Source organism: Canis lupus, chromosome X (assembly GCF_003254725.2).
Source record: "Canis lupus dingo isolate Sandy chromosome X, ASM325472v2, whole genome shotgun sequence".
Classification (NCBI taxonomy): domain Eukaryota; kingdom Metazoa; phylum Chordata; class Mammalia; order Carnivora; family Canidae; genus Canis; species Canis lupus.
The window spans coordinates 27,604,414-27,623,183 of NC_064281.1; the positions used below are offsets into that span (position 1 = coordinate 27,604,414).

At 33.9% G+C, this 18,770-nt stretch overlaps 1 protein-coding gene across 15 annotated transcripts in view; it reads right to left on the minus strand.

Annotated features, from left to right (window-relative positions):
* The window catches only part of DMD (dystrophin), a 2,170,621-nt gene that overhangs the window by 1,319,080 nt on the left and 832,771 nt on the right, over positions 1–18,770 (minus strand). For all 15 annotated transcript variants that reach the window (XM_025439443.3, XM_025439430.3, XM_025439477.3 and 12 more), the window contains 4 exons: positions 8,806–8,951; positions 5,815–6,030; positions 2,955–3,068; positions 1,790–1,945 (listed from right to left, as the gene is read on the minus strand). In XM_025439443.3, coding sequence (XP_025295228.1) covers positions 1,790–1,945; positions 2,955–3,068; positions 5,815–6,030; positions 8,806–8,951 — 632 coding nt within the window. The remainder of the gene's footprint in view (positions 1–1,789; positions 1,946–2,954; positions 3,069–5,814; positions 6,031–8,805; positions 8,952–18,770) is intronic.

Consider the following 18,770-nt stretch of genomic DNA (forward strand, 5'->3'; position numbering starts at 1 on the left):
TTGGATACAAAAACTGTAGACTGTAAAATGTCAACCATTTTATACCTACAAAATCAAATCATGGGATCTCAAATATATCACCCGGTATATCAGGCATTTGGATAATTCTGTCTCTAATTATTTATGGTTTTTTTTCCAGAGTCTGGCATCTAAAAACAAATGAGTTAATTTTAACCCAAGAAAGAACATCACACCCCATTTTGAGTGTAGCCATTTCTGTAATGCATAGATTTACTATCTGTTTCCAGTTCTATCTGGAGCCCTGAATTGTGCCCAATACCAAAACTTGGCTTCCTTGCTTTTACTGTATGGTCTTACTTCTCTTCAGTGCATGATACCTTCCTAAAGAAGTATGGGTCATTTGGCAATAAGGTCAGAGTGTTACACAGTGTGATATTCCAAGAAGAACCAGACAGATGCAAAATATTCCAGGATGGGATGAAAATATGGATGTGATCTATGGAATTTTTGTTATGCAGCAGGCTAATGTGTTTACAATACTCCTCTTAAACGACAAATCTGTGGTATATTTTATAGCAGACATAAGGTCTTAAACAAGGACATTTTAAGACCAGAGATATTTCAAAAATTATACTTCTCCAAAATGTAAAAACCTCGGGGTCTCAGTAATACTGGTGACTTTACTTATCTTTCTTGCTGTTGTTTTTTCCCTCTTGCTCTAAAGGCTCTAAAGTGTTATTCCTTCCATCCATCTGTTAGAAACATTCAACAAATACCTTTCATACTGGCCTTCCAGGAAAACACAAATCGTATAATCTATTACCTAAGTAATATTTTTTTCCTAAACATTCCTTCTAGTACTGGCTTGCTCCAGAGAAGAATGCAAGCTAGCTGACCCAGGGCTATCTCGTCTGTGACTTAATAGAACATTTGCCAGTGACAGTATTAGCTGGGTGACTTGCCTTGCCTTTTACTTTTCTAAATTCTTTCCCTTTTCAAATTTAATTTTTGCCTTGTGGCATGATTTCCTTTCAACTTTGAAAGGTTACTTAGAAATAACAAAAGACTGACTGACTCTAATACACATAAGATGAAACCTCTCATTAACTTCAAAAAAGGTACTGGTATATTGAACAATAACCACTGCTTTAGGGCAAAATTTCATCTTTTGAACAAGTATTAGATATACACTACTTGTGTATATAATATTTACTTTTCCATAATGTAATCTTGAAATTGAAAATAAATGCCGGTAGAACATTCTGCTGCATGAAAACGAGAAACTCCGATGAGATTGTAGAATTTTTGTGTTGATTTCCCCCAATAAGCTTTTCTTAACTATTTTCCAACCTTATCTCATTTACTGAAGTAAATGCAATGGAGAAGCCAAACATGCCTATCTTAATCATCAGAAGTGACAATTATTTATCATATTTGTACATACACATAGATGAGTCATTCATCTTATTTCTGTACTCAGTGTACAGGTGTAAAATATGTTCTCCTAACCCAATTACTATTATAAAGTTATGTGCTGGAGAAAATATATAATGAAAATTACATCTAAGAATAGAATATTACCATTCCGTATGTTCAGCCTTCAAGGAGGTCGTTTTAGGATCTCAGTAAGATGAATAGGTACTATTTAAAATATCTGCTATAAAAGTGTTTTTTATGGTAGACAAAGGCTAGTTTGAACTCACCATGCTTTAAAGTGTCAGTATACTCAGAGATTAAACTCTCAAAAAGGGCTGTGGTAAAGGGGGACCTTAAGAAAATTTTGCTTAATTAAATGGAGACAAGGCACAGCAAAAGAGGCTGTACATACCTGGCGGCACATGTAATCCCACTGGGTGTTAAGTTCTCGGAGCTCTGTCTCAAGTCTGCCAGCAAACTCTGGTTCTGCTTCATTCTTCATCTTCTGAGCCCCTTCATTGACACTGTTGAGACTAGGCTGGATGGTCTGAATGTCATTGACTAAAAGCTAAGGAAATAATTCAATTTCGGCTCACTGCAAACATTACCACAATATAATAGAAATGCGACATACATAGGAAACATATAATCAGGACTCTTGACATTACACATAATTTAAAATCTTTAATTCTTTAAAGATTTTAAGAATTTAAAATCTAGTACACACTCACCTATGGATATATACATATTTATGTCTCAACCTTGCAAAAATTGTTCAGTGGTTTTTCTGGTGTGAATGAAGTAGGGAATTGTCTCTATTCTACTTAGATCAGACACAAAAAGAAATAAATTTAATATTCCTTGTTAGAAAAATGTGTGAAAATGATGGGCTTTCTACATTACTATTTTTGAAATGATTTTGGTTTCCAAATGCAAGATATTGCAGCAATTGTTTATAGCATGATGGGTGTGAAGGTTATTTGTAAGCTGGGTTTGTTTTCTTATTTTTTTAATAGCTTGTATTTGCAAAGAAAATTCTTTAAAGAGCTAGACTGCTTTCTTTCCACTGCATGACAATGGTATAATGAATATTATTTCAAAAAATCTGTATTGTGTTACATTATGTACAGTGCAATATGCATGGGCAGAGCAACATAGTATGGCTAATAATCTGCAATAAAATATAACAAATAGCTCAAAAGGATTCTTTGCCTTTAAATTAAACTGTATTTTATAGTAAAATAATCTTATGAGTGTTGAGTAAAAGATAATGTTCTTCTGTTCTTCATTTATTTAACCTAGTCTTTAAATGTTTGCACTACCATCATTTTAGACTGGCTAACTTTTGTTGAGAGGGGCTGTTCTGTACATTGTAAGATGTATAGAGCATTCCTGACCTCTATCCACTACACACTGGTAGCATCTGCCCCACTCCAAGTTGTGACATAAATGTCTCTAGAGGTTGCTAAATATCCCCCAGGGGAGCAAAATCACACTGGCTAAGGACCACTGACAAAACCAAATAGTAACTTCCATATAAAAGTCTTTGCATGATAGGGGTAATAGAATAAACTTACCCTGCACTGTTTCAGCTGTCTTTTCAGAATTTCTGAATCCCCAAGGGCAGGCCATTCCTCCTTCAGGAAAACATCGACTTCAGTGATCCATTTCTTCAGAGTTTTTATGTGATTCTAGAATCAGAGACCCATTTTAAGCATTGGAGTGCTGATTTCTCTTCACGCAATTCATCATAGTGATATTTATGAACATAGGCCAAGGAACCATTCCTGTGTTTGAAGGATGTCTCTAAGTAGCTCTTCAGGAAAAGAATATTTTTACTAAGACTGCATTTTTTATGGTCTACAGTATGAGCACTGGTGTATGAAGTCTGCTATTGTTAAAAATAAAAAATTACTACCAAATGTGGTTTTATGATGTTACTCTTGAGAACATTAAATCATATCCCCCTCTAGAGAAATTTTAAGTTACAAAACAACTCATGATAATACTAACAATGTGCCCTTACAGTACATAAAACAAACTATGAACAATAAACTCAATGTAATGGTGTCTTTATAGCCTCCCTAAACCTGAACTTCCACAAATTGTTTTCTACAGTTGACAGTTTAAATAGTCCCTCCAGTTGGGAACTTTTCAAAACACAAGATTTTTGTCATCTTTAAAGAGAAAACTTCTGATTTTAATTTCTTATTTACCTGGCCAGGCTGAAGTAATGATCAGGTGAAAAATGCCATCTTTTATCATTTGTAAATAGCCAAGAACCTCTCATTATTCTTTCATAATATATTGCCCCTGCCCAACTGCTTTTTTTGGCTACTTTTCAAATGTATGATTTTCGAGCTCCTTTATTTCCCACACAATTCAAATATGCTGCCCAGATGTGCTATTTTCTCCCTTCTTAATTAAATTTCTATTGAAAATATGTGCTTCACAGAAGCTTTCCCTTCAATATGATTAATAATAATGCTTTTTAAAAGTATTTGACTAAATCTAAGAACTTCAGACTTTCATCATCATCTTGCCGATATCTCTTGAGTCTGGTTTTGCATGCCTTCCATCACGTTACTATCCTAGTTAATCTTATTATTGGCTCCTTGATTACTGTATTAGCTCTTTCTGGTGTCTGCCTCAATCTTTCCCTGCACTAATCCATTCTCCACATGAGTATCAGTATTTTTCTCCCCTCCTCCTCCTTCTTATCACTGTGATGTTTTGAAAATACAAATATTATCATATCTTTTTCTATCTTTCCCCCTTTAAAGTAACAGTAACAGTCCCAAATTATTATTTTTAACTCCATCACCATTAGGTTGTAATCTACATTCCAAAGCATGGCATCCAGGACCATTCATTGTCTAATCCTAGATCACTTTTCTAGACATATGTATCATTAATACATATTTTTGTCTTACCAGTACTGAACCTCTTCTGGCTAAGTGGACATAGGGCTTCATTTTGTCAGCTATCTTCTCTCCCTATCAGCTGACTAAATTCTATTTGTTCCAAGAACATTCCATGACCCCTTTGCTCAGGTCATGTTGGAATTCTTTTCTGTCTGTTGCCGTAATATTTACCATACCAGACATGAAAATAAAATGTTTCATTTACTGCCTGTGTTGGCTGAATCATGACCTCCCCAAGATGTTCATGTGTCATTCCTGGAACCTGTGAAAATGTTCCTTTACATGCCAAAAAATACTCTGCAGATGAGATGAAATATTTGGAAATGGGGAGATCATTGTGGGTTGTCTAGCCAGGCACAATGTAATTGCAGGGTCCATATTAAGACGGGGTCAGGAAGGGGAGAGCTAGAGAGAGAGGCTATTATGCAATGACCAGGAAATGGATTTTCTGCAAAAGCCTCCAGAAAAGACACAGCCCTGCCTACACCTTGATTTTAGCCCACTGAGGCTGATTTTGGACTTCTGACCTCCACTTATTATCTGACAAGATAATAAATTTGTGCCATTTTAAGCTACTAAATTTGCAGTGACTCATTACAACAGCAATACGGAACTAACACACCTTTTCCCTTCACTAGGATGTGGGCTCCTTGTTGGCAAGGACCATGTACTTAGACCCTCTTTTACCACTGATACTGATAAAGCTGTGTTTGTATGTGTGAGCATGCATGCATGCATGTGTGCACACGTTTATATGTTATGTTGTGCTTTACAGAATGTTCTAGGACTGCTCATTCTTTTGGTTTGTAAAAGTAAAAACAAACAACTAATAGCTGCACTAGGACTTAAACTCATAAGCCTCTTGTTCCAATGTTTTCCATCATGCCACGATGCTGTCAAAGATTCCTCTGAGCATTAATAGTCTAATTTGCCCCATAAGAGAAGTATTACCTATATCACTAAACATTTTAGACTTTGGTCTAGAATGTAATTGTTGGTTTACAGTTTTCACCTTGGGTGATTAGGAACATGGTGACATTATTGAAACAAATTAAGTCAGTAGGTGCTGGTCTGTGGAAGGAAATGAGGTCAAATTTATATATACAAATATAAATAAAATATATGGGTAAAATGATATGACTGTATTACATGATATATACCTTTTCATCTATTCTTAAGCTAAGAGATACCTATATTTTAAAGGATAACCAGCCTAAAGGAAAGGCTGTTTTTGAAAATTATTTACGCTAAAAAATATATTTAAGTCCTGTCAGTATTGGTGGCAAAAAAAAATAATTCTCAATGGAATCTACAAATAGGAACTCCTATTATTTTCTTAAAAGAAATAGGCAAAATATACTCATTTAAGAAAAATGTGTGTCTTTCAATATTATCACTGACTTTGAAGAACTATGGAGGTTAAATTTCTATTTGCCTTTAAATTTTATAACGCATCATTAGGGGAGAAACAAGCAAAGAAAAAAATTAAAACAAAAAGGCCAATTTGAATTACCTGAATTTTTCGAAGTTTAGCCATTTGCTCCTCCAACTTTTGACAATGTTCAACCAGCTGGGAAGACAGCTTCTTCCAACGTCCCTCAATCTCTTCAAATTCTGATTGATATTTCCGACTAATATCAGACAGTGGTGCTTTCTTTGACATCTCTTTCACAGTGGTGCTGAGATAGTTTAGGCCATTTTGTTGCTCTTGCAGAGAGCTTTGTAAAGCCTCAAAATTAAAAAAAAAAGATAGAAGTACATGTATACTAACTGATGAATAATAATGAGTTCTATTGCAGTTCCACTTATATGTATTTACAGGGAAAGCTATGTGATTCAAACATTTAAAAAAAAAGATGATGGTCCATCAGTTACAGAAAAACTAGTAGTAATTTAAATTTCACTGTTTACCCTAAGAGTAATTTGCACAGTAATATTTTATTTAAAAATCTATGCCAGTTTTTATAAACAATGTCAAATATATCCCGAACTGTATCTCTAAATGAACCAGAGTTGTAGCACATCTAATTTTATTGCATCGTATCTGGATATTAATTACTATATCTATAATATAGTTAGGGAGCTTAATTTAATTACATTGAGGCTTTAGGAAGACAACTTCTAACCCTCTCTAGGTAAAAACATAACTAAATCATATAGATACGTGGGATGACAAAACTGAGTAAGTTATCACATGGATGGCCTATGAATGTCAATTAACTAAAGTTTCATATTTTTTACAAGACTTTTTTTACAGTTATAGTGAAACTCTAGAATAATTTTGGGGACAATTTCTAAAATTGGTTTTACAATTGTCCTGTGTAACTTATGCAATTGCTTATAACAGAATGTCTATTTTTAGGGTTTCTCCACTCATTGTTACTTTCTGGTTATAAAGTAATAAAGGCTCAAGATAAACCATGGAAAAAAAATACCCACTAATACATATGATTTTACGTAAAATCCCAGTATTTCTAGAACTAAAAACTAGAATATGTATATAATACACACATACACAATCATTTCTTCTTTTACAATCTGATCTGTAACATCCCCCAAATATTCCAAATACATAACTTTTGTAGTTGTAGAATATTTTATACCTATTTTGTGCTATATTAGTTTTTTTTTTCATTTTGCTTTAATATTACTTCAATAAACTTGATTTATTATTTAGATAATATCTAGCACACATATAACTACATTATGAGCTAGGCCTTTTTTGTGAGCCTTTTCCCACATCATTAAGTATTTTTCAAAAACATAAATTTTAATGGCTTCTCTGGTTCATTTAACCATTTCCCATTATTAGCTTGACAAATTAACTTCTAGTTTTCTACTCCTGTAAATTATGTTTATGATCTACCCATCTGTCTATCTCCATCTATTTTTATATTTTTAGTGTATTCTGATTACTGCCTAAGATGTAAATATCGTGAAAATAGTATTCATGTGTACAATACAATTAATTATTTTGTATCTTATTAGGAAGTACTGTAAAGCTGCCTCAGCAAAATTTTAATTGCATTTACATTTCCACCAGAAAGTGAGAAGGTAGTTCATTGCTGTCAGACTACTTACTATATCTTATTTTTTGCAACTTAGATCTGAAAAATGGTAGTTCATTTTATACATTTGTACTTCATCCTTTACAATTTGAGTTACAATTTTTCATTGGTTTAATGGTTGTTTATGTCTCTCTTTGTGATTTCCTTATTAATGACTTTCTCCCTTACTCAATTTTTTTTTCCCTTGGCCTAATTTTTCTTTTAAACTGTCTGGTATTTTTACAAAGTTTGCAATTGTGTCCAATGACTTGTGTGCATCTCTATTATGTCTTTAAATAATTTACTTAAAAATTTCTTTAAAATGTGTGCTTACTAAAATGTTTTTTAAAATTTTAATATATGTGGTATTTTGTTTGGGTGTAACATCTGACACAAAGTTCTAACTACAATTTTCCAGCTATTTAATTTCCTAATAATATTTATAAGTGATTTTTCTCTTCAATGTTTTTTCAGAAGGATACTCTTCCACTCATCTATACACCATTTTGTGTATACTTAATCTATTCCTCTAGTTGCTATATCTTTGTATCTTTTGAAGTTTATAGTTCTATTAAGTCATATGATCTTCAAAGTAAATTTTGGAATCATTCCAAATATTAAAAGCAACATAAAGAAAAAAGGATCAAACTGTTATATGTTGCTGGGTAGGATAATAGAGCAGTCAGTGTATTTAGGTCAATATATATACTGAAAGATGTTTAAGTAAAGATTTCTTTGAAAAAATAGTTCTAAAAATTACTTTCTTAAATATTTAATTCTTGCAAAGAACTCTTCATATAAAAGTTAAATTTTAATTTTTTTCTTAATCCTCAAAATGTAGACATATCTCAGCTCCTAAATATAGTTAATGAATGCTTTCTGACTAAAAAAATAAAATGTGATTAGATATAAAACACAGGCTTTTCAGAATTAGTAGGAAAAATATTCTGAAATCTCTTACAAATTATTTACTTTCCCATATTAGTATTTTCTATTACTTGATATAAGGCCTCTAAATTGTAGTTAATAGAACTTAAAAATTAATTATGATATTACATAAGGCTAATGTCTAAAATTTATTTTATAACTGCACAGATTTTACCACTTTGTGTTTGGAAAAGTGAAAGGATTTATAAATTAGCAAGCAAAGGGGGAAATATAAACCACAGCTTTCACAATAAAGTCAATGTGTCTAAAAATACATACTAAATGAGAAAGAATATACTTCATACACAGATCATGTCATTGTTTTCAAAAAAGAGTTTTTGTCTTACGGAGGGAAGACACAAATCCATAAAATATTATGTTTTTAAAATCTTATCTTCATTTTTCCAATAAGTAAACCATCATACTTGCCATGATTATTTTATTTTTATTATTTGTAGGTTATACCAATGTGACTGTTTCATAGATGAGATCTGCACTATATTGTTTAAGACATTCAAATAGTCACAGACCTGTAGCTCTCCGAGTCTCTGTTCCATGATGTCATATTCAGTGACAGTAACCTGAGGTATAGAGAGTTTGGTTTCTGACTGCTGGATCCATGTCAGGATGGTACTCATAGTCTCCTGATAGCGCATGGGTGGCAAACTGTCAAAAACTTTATCAAACGGCAAAAGAAGAGAATCATTTCACTATTTTAAACTTTGTCATTATGTTTTCCTAAGTTGTCAGCAAACTAAATCACACTGCTAATTACAAATATTAACAAGTTGTGAAAACCTGAATATATGAATTAGAATGTGATCATGATACTGAAGATAAAATCCTAGTACATGTATGGTATTCAGACAGAAACCATACACATACAAACACACACATACATATTGCACTGAATCCTCACATCGGACTTGCAAAGTTTGCATTGTTAAAGTCACTTTTTTTAACGTAAGGAAATGAGAAAACATAGAGGTAAGTAATTTGTCAATGGTAACAGGGATGGTACTTGGAAAAAACAAGAAGAGTTTATGCATATTGACTTTGAAGGTTACTCTTTGTGTGCTATCATTTGCCTTTGAAAAACAATGGTATCATTATCCACAGCAGTCGATATTTTAAATTATATCATGTCACTTATATTACTAAAAAAAAAATCCTGTGTATTTAGTATGTGTCAGAAACTCTAATAATAATTACCCGTATTATCATTCTCAATTCTTATAATACACCTGTGAGATAAGCATTTTTATTCTCATTTACAGTCAAGGAAACTGAGGCTACTAAAGAAGGGCCAACTAGGGCAACAGCGCAGCTCAGTGGTTGAGTGTCTGCCTTCGGCTCAGGTCATGATCCCAGTTTCCTGGGATCGAGTTCGGCCTCAGGCTCCCCAGAGGGAGTCTGCTTCTCCCACTGCCTATGTCTCTGCCTCTCTCTGTGTCTCTTGTGAATAAATAAATAAAATCTTAAAAAAAAAGAGAAAGAAAGGCCAACTAATTTCCTTACACTTAAGAAACAAATAAATGGTAGAGCCAGGATTTTAAATCAGGTTTATGTGATTTCAAAGTCAAAACCACTACTCAACAGTATACTTTCCCTAATATATATAGGTATAAATTAGGGAAAAAATATATTAAGGAAAGTACAATGTATGTGTGTGTGTATATAACTATATATATGTATGTAGTTATATACAGTTATAAATCATAGGTGTATATATACTTTACATAACTATAATTGTTTACAGAGTAAAACTGTACTCATATTAAATGAGAAGAAATAAAAATTTCCAGCTTTGTCAGCTTATCAGTAAAATGATAAGGAATCATAAATGGTAGATAAAACAGTTAACTTATGAGTAGATGTTATAATATTATAGATTGCCCAAAACTCAGTGAGCATCCATCTACGTACAGATTGAGGGCAGGAGGAAAGAAGGAAGATGATAGACAGATAGATAGATACCATAAATTTAGAGAACCCATCACTTTTCAGCACAGGCCAGCATAAAATCAAAATCTCTCAAATCCAGAAAAAAGAGAAACACTGAAATATTCTAAATGATTAATAAATTTGATCAATTTTTACTATATTAGCCAATATAATTCTATCTAAAACTTAGGAAATAATCATGATTTGATACATTTTTATGTTAATTTATTAAAAATATCAACAAAGTATGCATCAATTTACATTATTCAATGAATAATTTACATTATATAAAAGTCTCAAGTTCTCTTTAAAAACATGCTAAAGTGGGATCCCTGGGTGGCGCAGCGGTTTGGCGCCTGCCTTTGGCCCAGGGCGCGATCCTGGAGACCCGGGATCGAATCCCACGTCGGGCTCCCAGTGCATGGAGCCTGCTTCTCCCTCTGCCTGTGTCTCTGCCTCATTCTCTCTCTCTCTCTGTGACTATCACAAATAAATAAAAATTTAAAAAAAAAACATGCTAAAGTATTGAAGATACAGTCCACCATTACATGTGTACACTGTGTATGATATTGCAGGTATGGAACAATTTATTCCTTTATTCTGATTCAGAATGTTCAGGTACATTTCCTCCTTTGCTATCTGGATCCTGAGTGCAAGCTCCAGGTGTTTCATGAATGGATTGCATTGGAAGGGGAGCTGGAATTGAAAGATGACCTACCAAGTCCATAGTTTCTGAACTAGCTACCTCATTGCCCACATGTCGGTTCATCAATCAGGAAATACTTTATCTGAAGAGCTATGGTAATAGCCACCCAATGAGCTCTAATATCACCCTAAAGTCTATGTCCATTCTAGGGGAGGTCCTGATTATATTCTCCTTTCTTTAGCTTCCTTTTGGACAATGAAAAGTTAGCCATTTCTGTCTCTGAATTGCTGATGTTTTTCTATAGAACTGCTTCTGATAAAGTCTGTTTCTGCTTCTGGGATAAAGTTCTTCCACTGAGAGCTAAACCAAACTTCCGTCTATTCTGAGAGAAGGCAGATGACTTCTAAAATGATCAAAAAGTACCTTTGTATCTTGCAGAAACAAAATCCCATACAATTTAAGATCTTTCCTAGCCTCTCCATGTATGGTCTTGCTTCCTTTCAATCTAACACTATGCTCAGTTTTTGGAAATGCAAAACTGATTTATGACATTACATCACAGCTTAATTTCTTTTCCTTGGGATCATGCATTTTATTTTTATTTAAATTCAATTAATTAATATATACTGTATTATTAGTTTCAGAGGTACAGTTCAGTGATTCATCAGTCCTATATAACACCCAGTGCTCATTACATCCCATGCTCTTCTTAATGCCCATCACTCAGTTACCTCATCCCCCCACTCCCACTCCTCCAGCTACCCTCAGTTTGTTTCCTATGATTAAGAGTATCTTATGGTTTCTCTCCCTCTCTGATTTCATCTTGTTTTATTTTCCCCTCACTTCCCATATGCTCCCTTATTTTGTTTCTTAAATTCCACTTATTATGAGTGAAATCATATGATAATTATCTTTCTCTGATTGACTTATTTCACTTAGTATAATACCCTCTAGTTCCACCCACGTCACATAAAAATAGATTCAAAAATGGATGAAAGACCTAAATGTGAGACAGGAATCCATCAGAATTCTAGAGGAGAACACAGGCAGCAACTTCTTTGACCCTGGCCAAAGCAACTTCTTGCTAGACATGTCTCCAAAGGCAAGGAAAACAAAGGCAAAAATGAACTATTGGGACTTCATCAAGATAAAAAGTTTTATACAGCAAGGGAAACAATCAACAAAACTAAAAGACAACCAATAGAATGGGAGAAGATATTTGCAAATGTCTTATCAGATAAAGGCCTAATATCCAAAATCTATAAAGGACTTATCAAACTCAACACCCAAAGAACAAATAATCCCATCAAGAGATGGGCAGAAGACATGAACAGACATTTCTCCAAAGATGACATACAAATGGCCAACAGACACATGAAAAAATGTTCCACATCACTGAGCATCAGGGAAATACAAATCAAAACCACAATGAGATACCACAGCATAAAATTTATCAATACTGTTTCATTTTTCTAGAATCCTCACCAGTGGCTCATATAAGACCCCCTAGATTATCCACCTCTCCAGATCCCTCTTTCATCACACTCTCCCCTCTGTTCTCCAGGGACGCAAAATTTCTCTGCATCTTGCCTAACGAACACCTACTATACCCTCAGTCTTATTAATTCCTATTCATTCTCTGGCTTCTGTGTTAAGCAAAACATTTTCAAAGAAATCTTGACTAAACTTCCCAGCCCAGTAAGTTTCCTTTTAGTAGGAGAGCCTTGTCCTTGTCCTTCTCTGTTCAAACACTCATTTTAAATTATAATTATAAAGATACCAGCTTGATTTTGTGATTAATGGCTGCATCTTTCCCAGTTTAAAGCATAATGATAGCAAAAGTTTGTGGTTTTAGCTTAGCAATCTATCTCCAATGACCAGAATGATGTCATGCAAGGAATCAATATTTGTTGAATGAGTAACTACATGTTGGGAAGTATAACTTTGAGCACACACACAAAAAGAATGCCTTTGCTGGGACACCTGGGTGGCTCAGGGACTGAGCAACTGCCTTTGGCTGATGTTGTGATCTTGGGGTCCTGGGATCAAGTTCTGCATCAGGCTCCCAATAGGGAGCCTGCTTCTCCCTCTGCCTATGTTTCTGCCTTTGTCTCTCTTATGAATCAATAAATAAAATCTTAAAAAATAAAAAAGGCCTTTGCCAGGAACACAGGAGAAAAACAGTATTTGGTGAAATCTAGAATGTGAACAAGAGGAGAAAGAATATACTGAGAGAATTTAGACATTCTTCTCATTCCACCTATTAAATCTTTCTAATGCCCACAGAACATTCTAAACACTGATTGACTTAAATTGACTTTGTTTATCCCTCTTCTTTCTCACTTCATGGTTCCTAGACTACTAAGGTATAAAAAATATTTTCTACGTCTTTTGTTTAAAAATCCCTTTTGTTTTATTGAATTAACTTACAAAGGAGAGGGGCTTCAGAGAAGAGAAAAGATGAGAGAGGAGAGCAAAGCAGAGAGCAAAAAGACAAGGCAAGATTATTTCACTTAAAAATAAAAAGTCATATGTGGAATTAAGCACTTTATTTTCTGAAACACATGCGTCTATGTCAAGGGGTAAGACATTTTAACTGAAAAGCAAGATAAACAGAGAAGTACTTTGAAAATTCAGACACTTCCCCTCATCCCATCCCATTATAAGACAGAGCTATCATAATAATGCTGAGATCACAAAGCACTACATTATATTATATATGGAACTTTTTTAAAAAAAAATCACAACTATCTCTCCCCAAATGTAAAACAAAATACTCAGGAAAAATAAAGGTACTTGACTGTCACATAAATGATGAAGTAGTGAGAAGGAATATCGAATTGTGTTATCCTATATGGTATCCACTAGCTACATATGTTCCTTGAGCAATTTAAATGTGATTACTATGATCTGAGATGTTGTGCACTTGTAAATACACATCAGATTTTGCAGACAGACTACAAAAAATAATGTAAGAATATCTCTATAATTTTTAATTTTGATTCTTTGTTAAAGTAATATTATTTGGATGTATTTGTTTAAATAAAATATACACTTAAAATTACTTTCATCTGTTTCTTGTTTAATACGGTCACTAGAAAATTTTAAATTATGCACATGGTTCACATTCTATTTATACTGCATGAGCTTATGTAGAAGCTGTGAGAAATAATCCATTTGAGGAAGGAAAGAGAGCATATATGTTAGTAGTCTGTAAACAGTAACAGCATTTTAAAACACTGAAACATCTGCTGTGAATATTAAGTTGACTAACTTGAATTTCTCATCATTTATAAGTAGACATTAGTGATGACTTAATATATGAAATATGTGTGTGTGTGCGTGCGTGCGTGCAGAAAGTTAATTAACAGCATTTTCTACTTCTTGGATAAGTCTATTTTGGGAAATGCTTATACTGAAGCTATCCTTCTTTTTATTCCATACCAAGTAGATTCCAACTTTCTCCTCACCCCTTATAGTTAATAGAACAACAAAACAGTATAACCAACAAAGATCTTTTTCTGCGGCTTTTAACCTTATTAAATGGCATAAACCATGATACAAAACAAGTATTTCTTTAAAATGTGAACACTGGCAGAAGATGTCCAAATAGATGAGGGGACCCACAGTATATGATGATTAACATACTAGAAATTGTCCTTAAAATACTAAGAAAAGTAAGGAATTCTGAGTATGAAACTTGAATTTCCAATGCCAACATAGAAGTTAACACCTTAGCTTGACACTCAAGAACCTTTGTGGCTGGAATTCAATCAACATTTCAGCCCAATTTCCCACCATCAGAAATCCTCCAGCCAAAATCTATCACTGTATTCAAGCCTTTGTGCTTATGCTACTCCTTCTACCGAAAGTCCCTGGGCTCAAGCTCCATTCCTACAATGGACCTACGTGCTCTGATATGAGCAAAATAGATGTGTTTATAAGAATTTTACCTAAGATTACCATAGACTTTGTTTAAAAGCCATGTCTCCAATGAATCAACTGAAATCTGGATCTTTTTCACAAGCAATGCCTTAATATTCAGCACTTGAATAATTGATTCATTCTCCACTTTAAAGGACAATTTCCTACCCAAGTTTGTGGAAGCATAAACTACTATATTACTCAACTATTTATTACAAGATAAGTTCTGGGGTTCTTTGCTGCATTTCCCCCTTTCCACATTATTTGCTAAAATTGGTCCTATTACCTCAGTAATTCTATCTTCAAGAAGTTCTATTAAATAATTTTTTAAGATTTTATCTATTTATTCATGAGAGACAGAGAGAGAGAGGCAGAGATATAGGCAGAAGGAGAAGCTGGCTCCCTGTGGTGAGCCTGATGTGGGGCTCGATCCCAGGACCCTAGATCACGACCTGAGCCAAAGACAGTCACTCAAACACTGAGCCACCCAGGTGTTCCTAAATAATTTTTTAATATATATTTTTTAATTTTTTATTCTCTACTTGGCATTTAGCATATATTCCCAAGATTCTCATGGTCAAGGAACAATCATTGCATCTCATGGTATGAGGCAGAGGTAGTGTCAATAAATATGTCTGTTATGCTTGATGTCAATGGTATCAATGAAGAAAACAGTAAAAAGGGCCATTTACAAACAGTTTTTCTTAATTTTTTTTCTGGAGTTAAAGAGCAAAGTGATAAAGATCGTGTTTCATAGAATAAAATAATTCCTTTTAAAATAAAATACGTTAATAAAAGTACATTAGGTAAATTTTCTGACCTGGCATCAGAAAAGTTAGATCAAGGCAACCTTTGTTTCCCTTCCTTGTCTCAGCATCTTAACATGGGATCAGCGTCTTAGCAGGGACTAACAACAGTGTTTGAAATTATGGGCATAGAGAGCATTTTTTCTGCTGGCTGCCCTACAATTTTCTTGAATTATTCCTACAGAAAGCACAATTTTCTCCTTGCCATTTTGTAAGAGTGTTCCCTACCACACCTCCCCAGATCACCACCTCTTCCAGGGCTGCCTCCAGCCTAGTTAGGCCCTATATACACAGCAACAACTCCCTGTCTCCCAGCTTCCACTCAGATCTTTCTACTTGTTTCTCACAAACCAGCAAGAGGCTAACACAGATCTTTCAAAATTATGTATCAGATTACTGAATTTCCTCAAATGAGATTCGTTTTAGAAATTTCAGCTAGTTTTAAAATAAAACCCAAACTTTTCACCTGAGCCTACAGGGACCGTATTAAAACTCAATCCTCATTTTATCCTAAACTTCCCATAATTGGCTAGTTTCCAACCCTCCTGATCACCTTTCTGTCACTTGGACATGTCAAGCACTACTTGTCCATTTTGACATCTTTGTACTTGCTTTCAGTTCATCACCCAGCTGGTACCTACACATCCCACAGGTTAGGATCAAATTGTAATCTCATTAGAACAATGTTTTCTAAGGGAGTTTAATCTCTGATAATATAATTTACTTATTAGTTTGGTTATCTATTTCATTTCTGTAAGCTCCATGAGGATATAAACCTTGATCTTGATTTTCTCTGCTAAATACCTAGTGCCCAGTACTTCTGTGGCGCAAAGGAGGTGTTCAAAAATATTTACTGAATTAGTGATTGAGCAAAACAATGTTGCACCAAACAGTTACCAAATTAGTGCAATCCCTATAAAAATCCTAGTGGCATTGTCTACAGACTCAGAAAAAACAAACCTAAAACTCATATGGAACCATAAAACACCACAAAATAACCAAGATAAATCACCAAGTTTTTTTTTTCTTGAGAAAGAAAAACAAAGATGGAAGCATCACATTTTCTGATCTCAAAATATATTACAAAGCTGAAGTTATCAAAACAGTATGTTACTGGCATAAAGACAGACATATAGTCTAAGGAATAAAATAGAGACCCCATCAATAAACCTATACACATATGGTCAACTGATTTCTGATAGTGGTGCCAAAAACAAAAAAAAGGATAATCTCCTCAGCTGATGATGCTATTAAAACTGGATAGCAACATGCAGAAGAATTAAATTGGACTCTTACCTTACACCGTATATAAAAATCGAAAAAGGTTACAGCCTTAACCGAAAAATTGCAACCATAAAACTCCTAGAATACAACACAAGAAGAATGCTTCTTAACACTGGTCTTGAAATGATTGCTTGAGGGGCACCTGGGTGGTTCAGTTGGTTAAGCATCTGCCTTCACCCCGGGGTCCTGGAATTGAGCCTCAGTTGGGCTCCCTGCTCAGTGGGGAGTCTGCTTCTCTCTTTCTCTACTTCTGCCTCTCTCCCTGGCTTGTGCTCTCATGCACTCTCTCTCTTTCTTTCTCTCTCTCTCTCTCTCCCTCCCTCCCTCCCTCATAAATAAATAAATAAATAATAAATAAATAAATAAATAAATAAAATATTTTAAAAATTAAAAAAAACTTTTAAAAAAAGCAATGATTGCTTGGATTTGATATAAAAATAGATGTGACAATATGAAACTAAAAAGCTCTGTACAGCAAAGGAAACAATTAACAATAAAACAACAACCTACAGAATGTCAGAAAATAATTGCAAACATATAACTGAATAGAGGTCCATATAACTGAATAGAGGTTACTATCTAAAATATATAAGAAACTTCCACTTCCATAATTTTTTGAACTTCCATAATTTAACAGGAAAAATAATCTGACTAAAAATAGGCAAAGAGCTTAAGTAGACATTTGTCCAAAGATGACATACAAATGAAAACAGTTATGTGAAAAGATATCCAACATCACTAATTATGAGAAATAGGCATTTCAAAACCATAATGACAGATCACCCTACACTCGCTGGGGTAGTTATTATCAAAAAGTAACAAAAGTTAACAAATACTACTGACAATGTGGAAAAACTGGAGTCTTTCAACATTTGCAGAAATGTAAAATGCTGCAGCTGATAGAAGAAACAGTATAAAGGTTTCTCAAAAAATCCAAACTTAGAAGTACCATACACTCCAGCAATGCCACATCTGGGGACATATCCAAAAGAACTGAAATCAGGATCTTGAAGAGGTATCTATATTCTCATGTTCATCACAGCATTATTCACAATAGCCAAGATATGGAAAGAAACTAAATGTCTATCAATGGGTAAATGGATAAAGAAAATGTGGTGAATGCACACAACAGAATATTATTCAACCTTAAAAAATATGCCATATGCACTAACAAGAAAGAACCTGGAATACATTATGCTAAATAAAATAAACCAGTCACAGAAGGACAAATACCACATGATTCCACTTCATGAGGTATCTAACAGTCAAACTCCTAGAAGCAGATAATAGAATGGTGAGTGCCTGGAGCTAGAGAGAGTGGAAATGGAGAGTTGCTGTTTACCAGGTATAAAATTTCAGTCCTGCCAGAGTTCATTTCTAGAGATCTGCTATATGACATTTTGCCTAAAGTTAATAGTCTACAGTGCACTAAAAAATTTAGGAGGAGAGATATCATGTTACATGTTATTATCACACTTTTTTTTAAAAGACTGTAAGAGGCCAGAAATCTATGGTTATAGGACAAAAAAAAATCCTTCTGAACTTTAAGAAAAAAAGAAACTTGTTTTGTCATAGCTAATGTAGTCACTTCCTCCATTTTCTGCAAAAGTAAACAAACTCCTAATAATTATTTTCCTGACATGACTTATACTTTCAATTGAAATAAATCCAAACTATATCATAAGTTTTGTTTTCATGTTTGCAGATAGAAAGTACATTTAAAGCCTTTCTTATTAAAATAAAAGATCACCTATCACAAGCCATGTGCTATTTTTTTCTATAATCATCTATATTACAGCATAGTCTTTCTGGTTTGCAGTTTCTAGAAAAGGTTCCTGGCAATTGTTTTGGGAGACAGTTCTACTCTCTCAATCTTCTCGCCCTAGGCAAC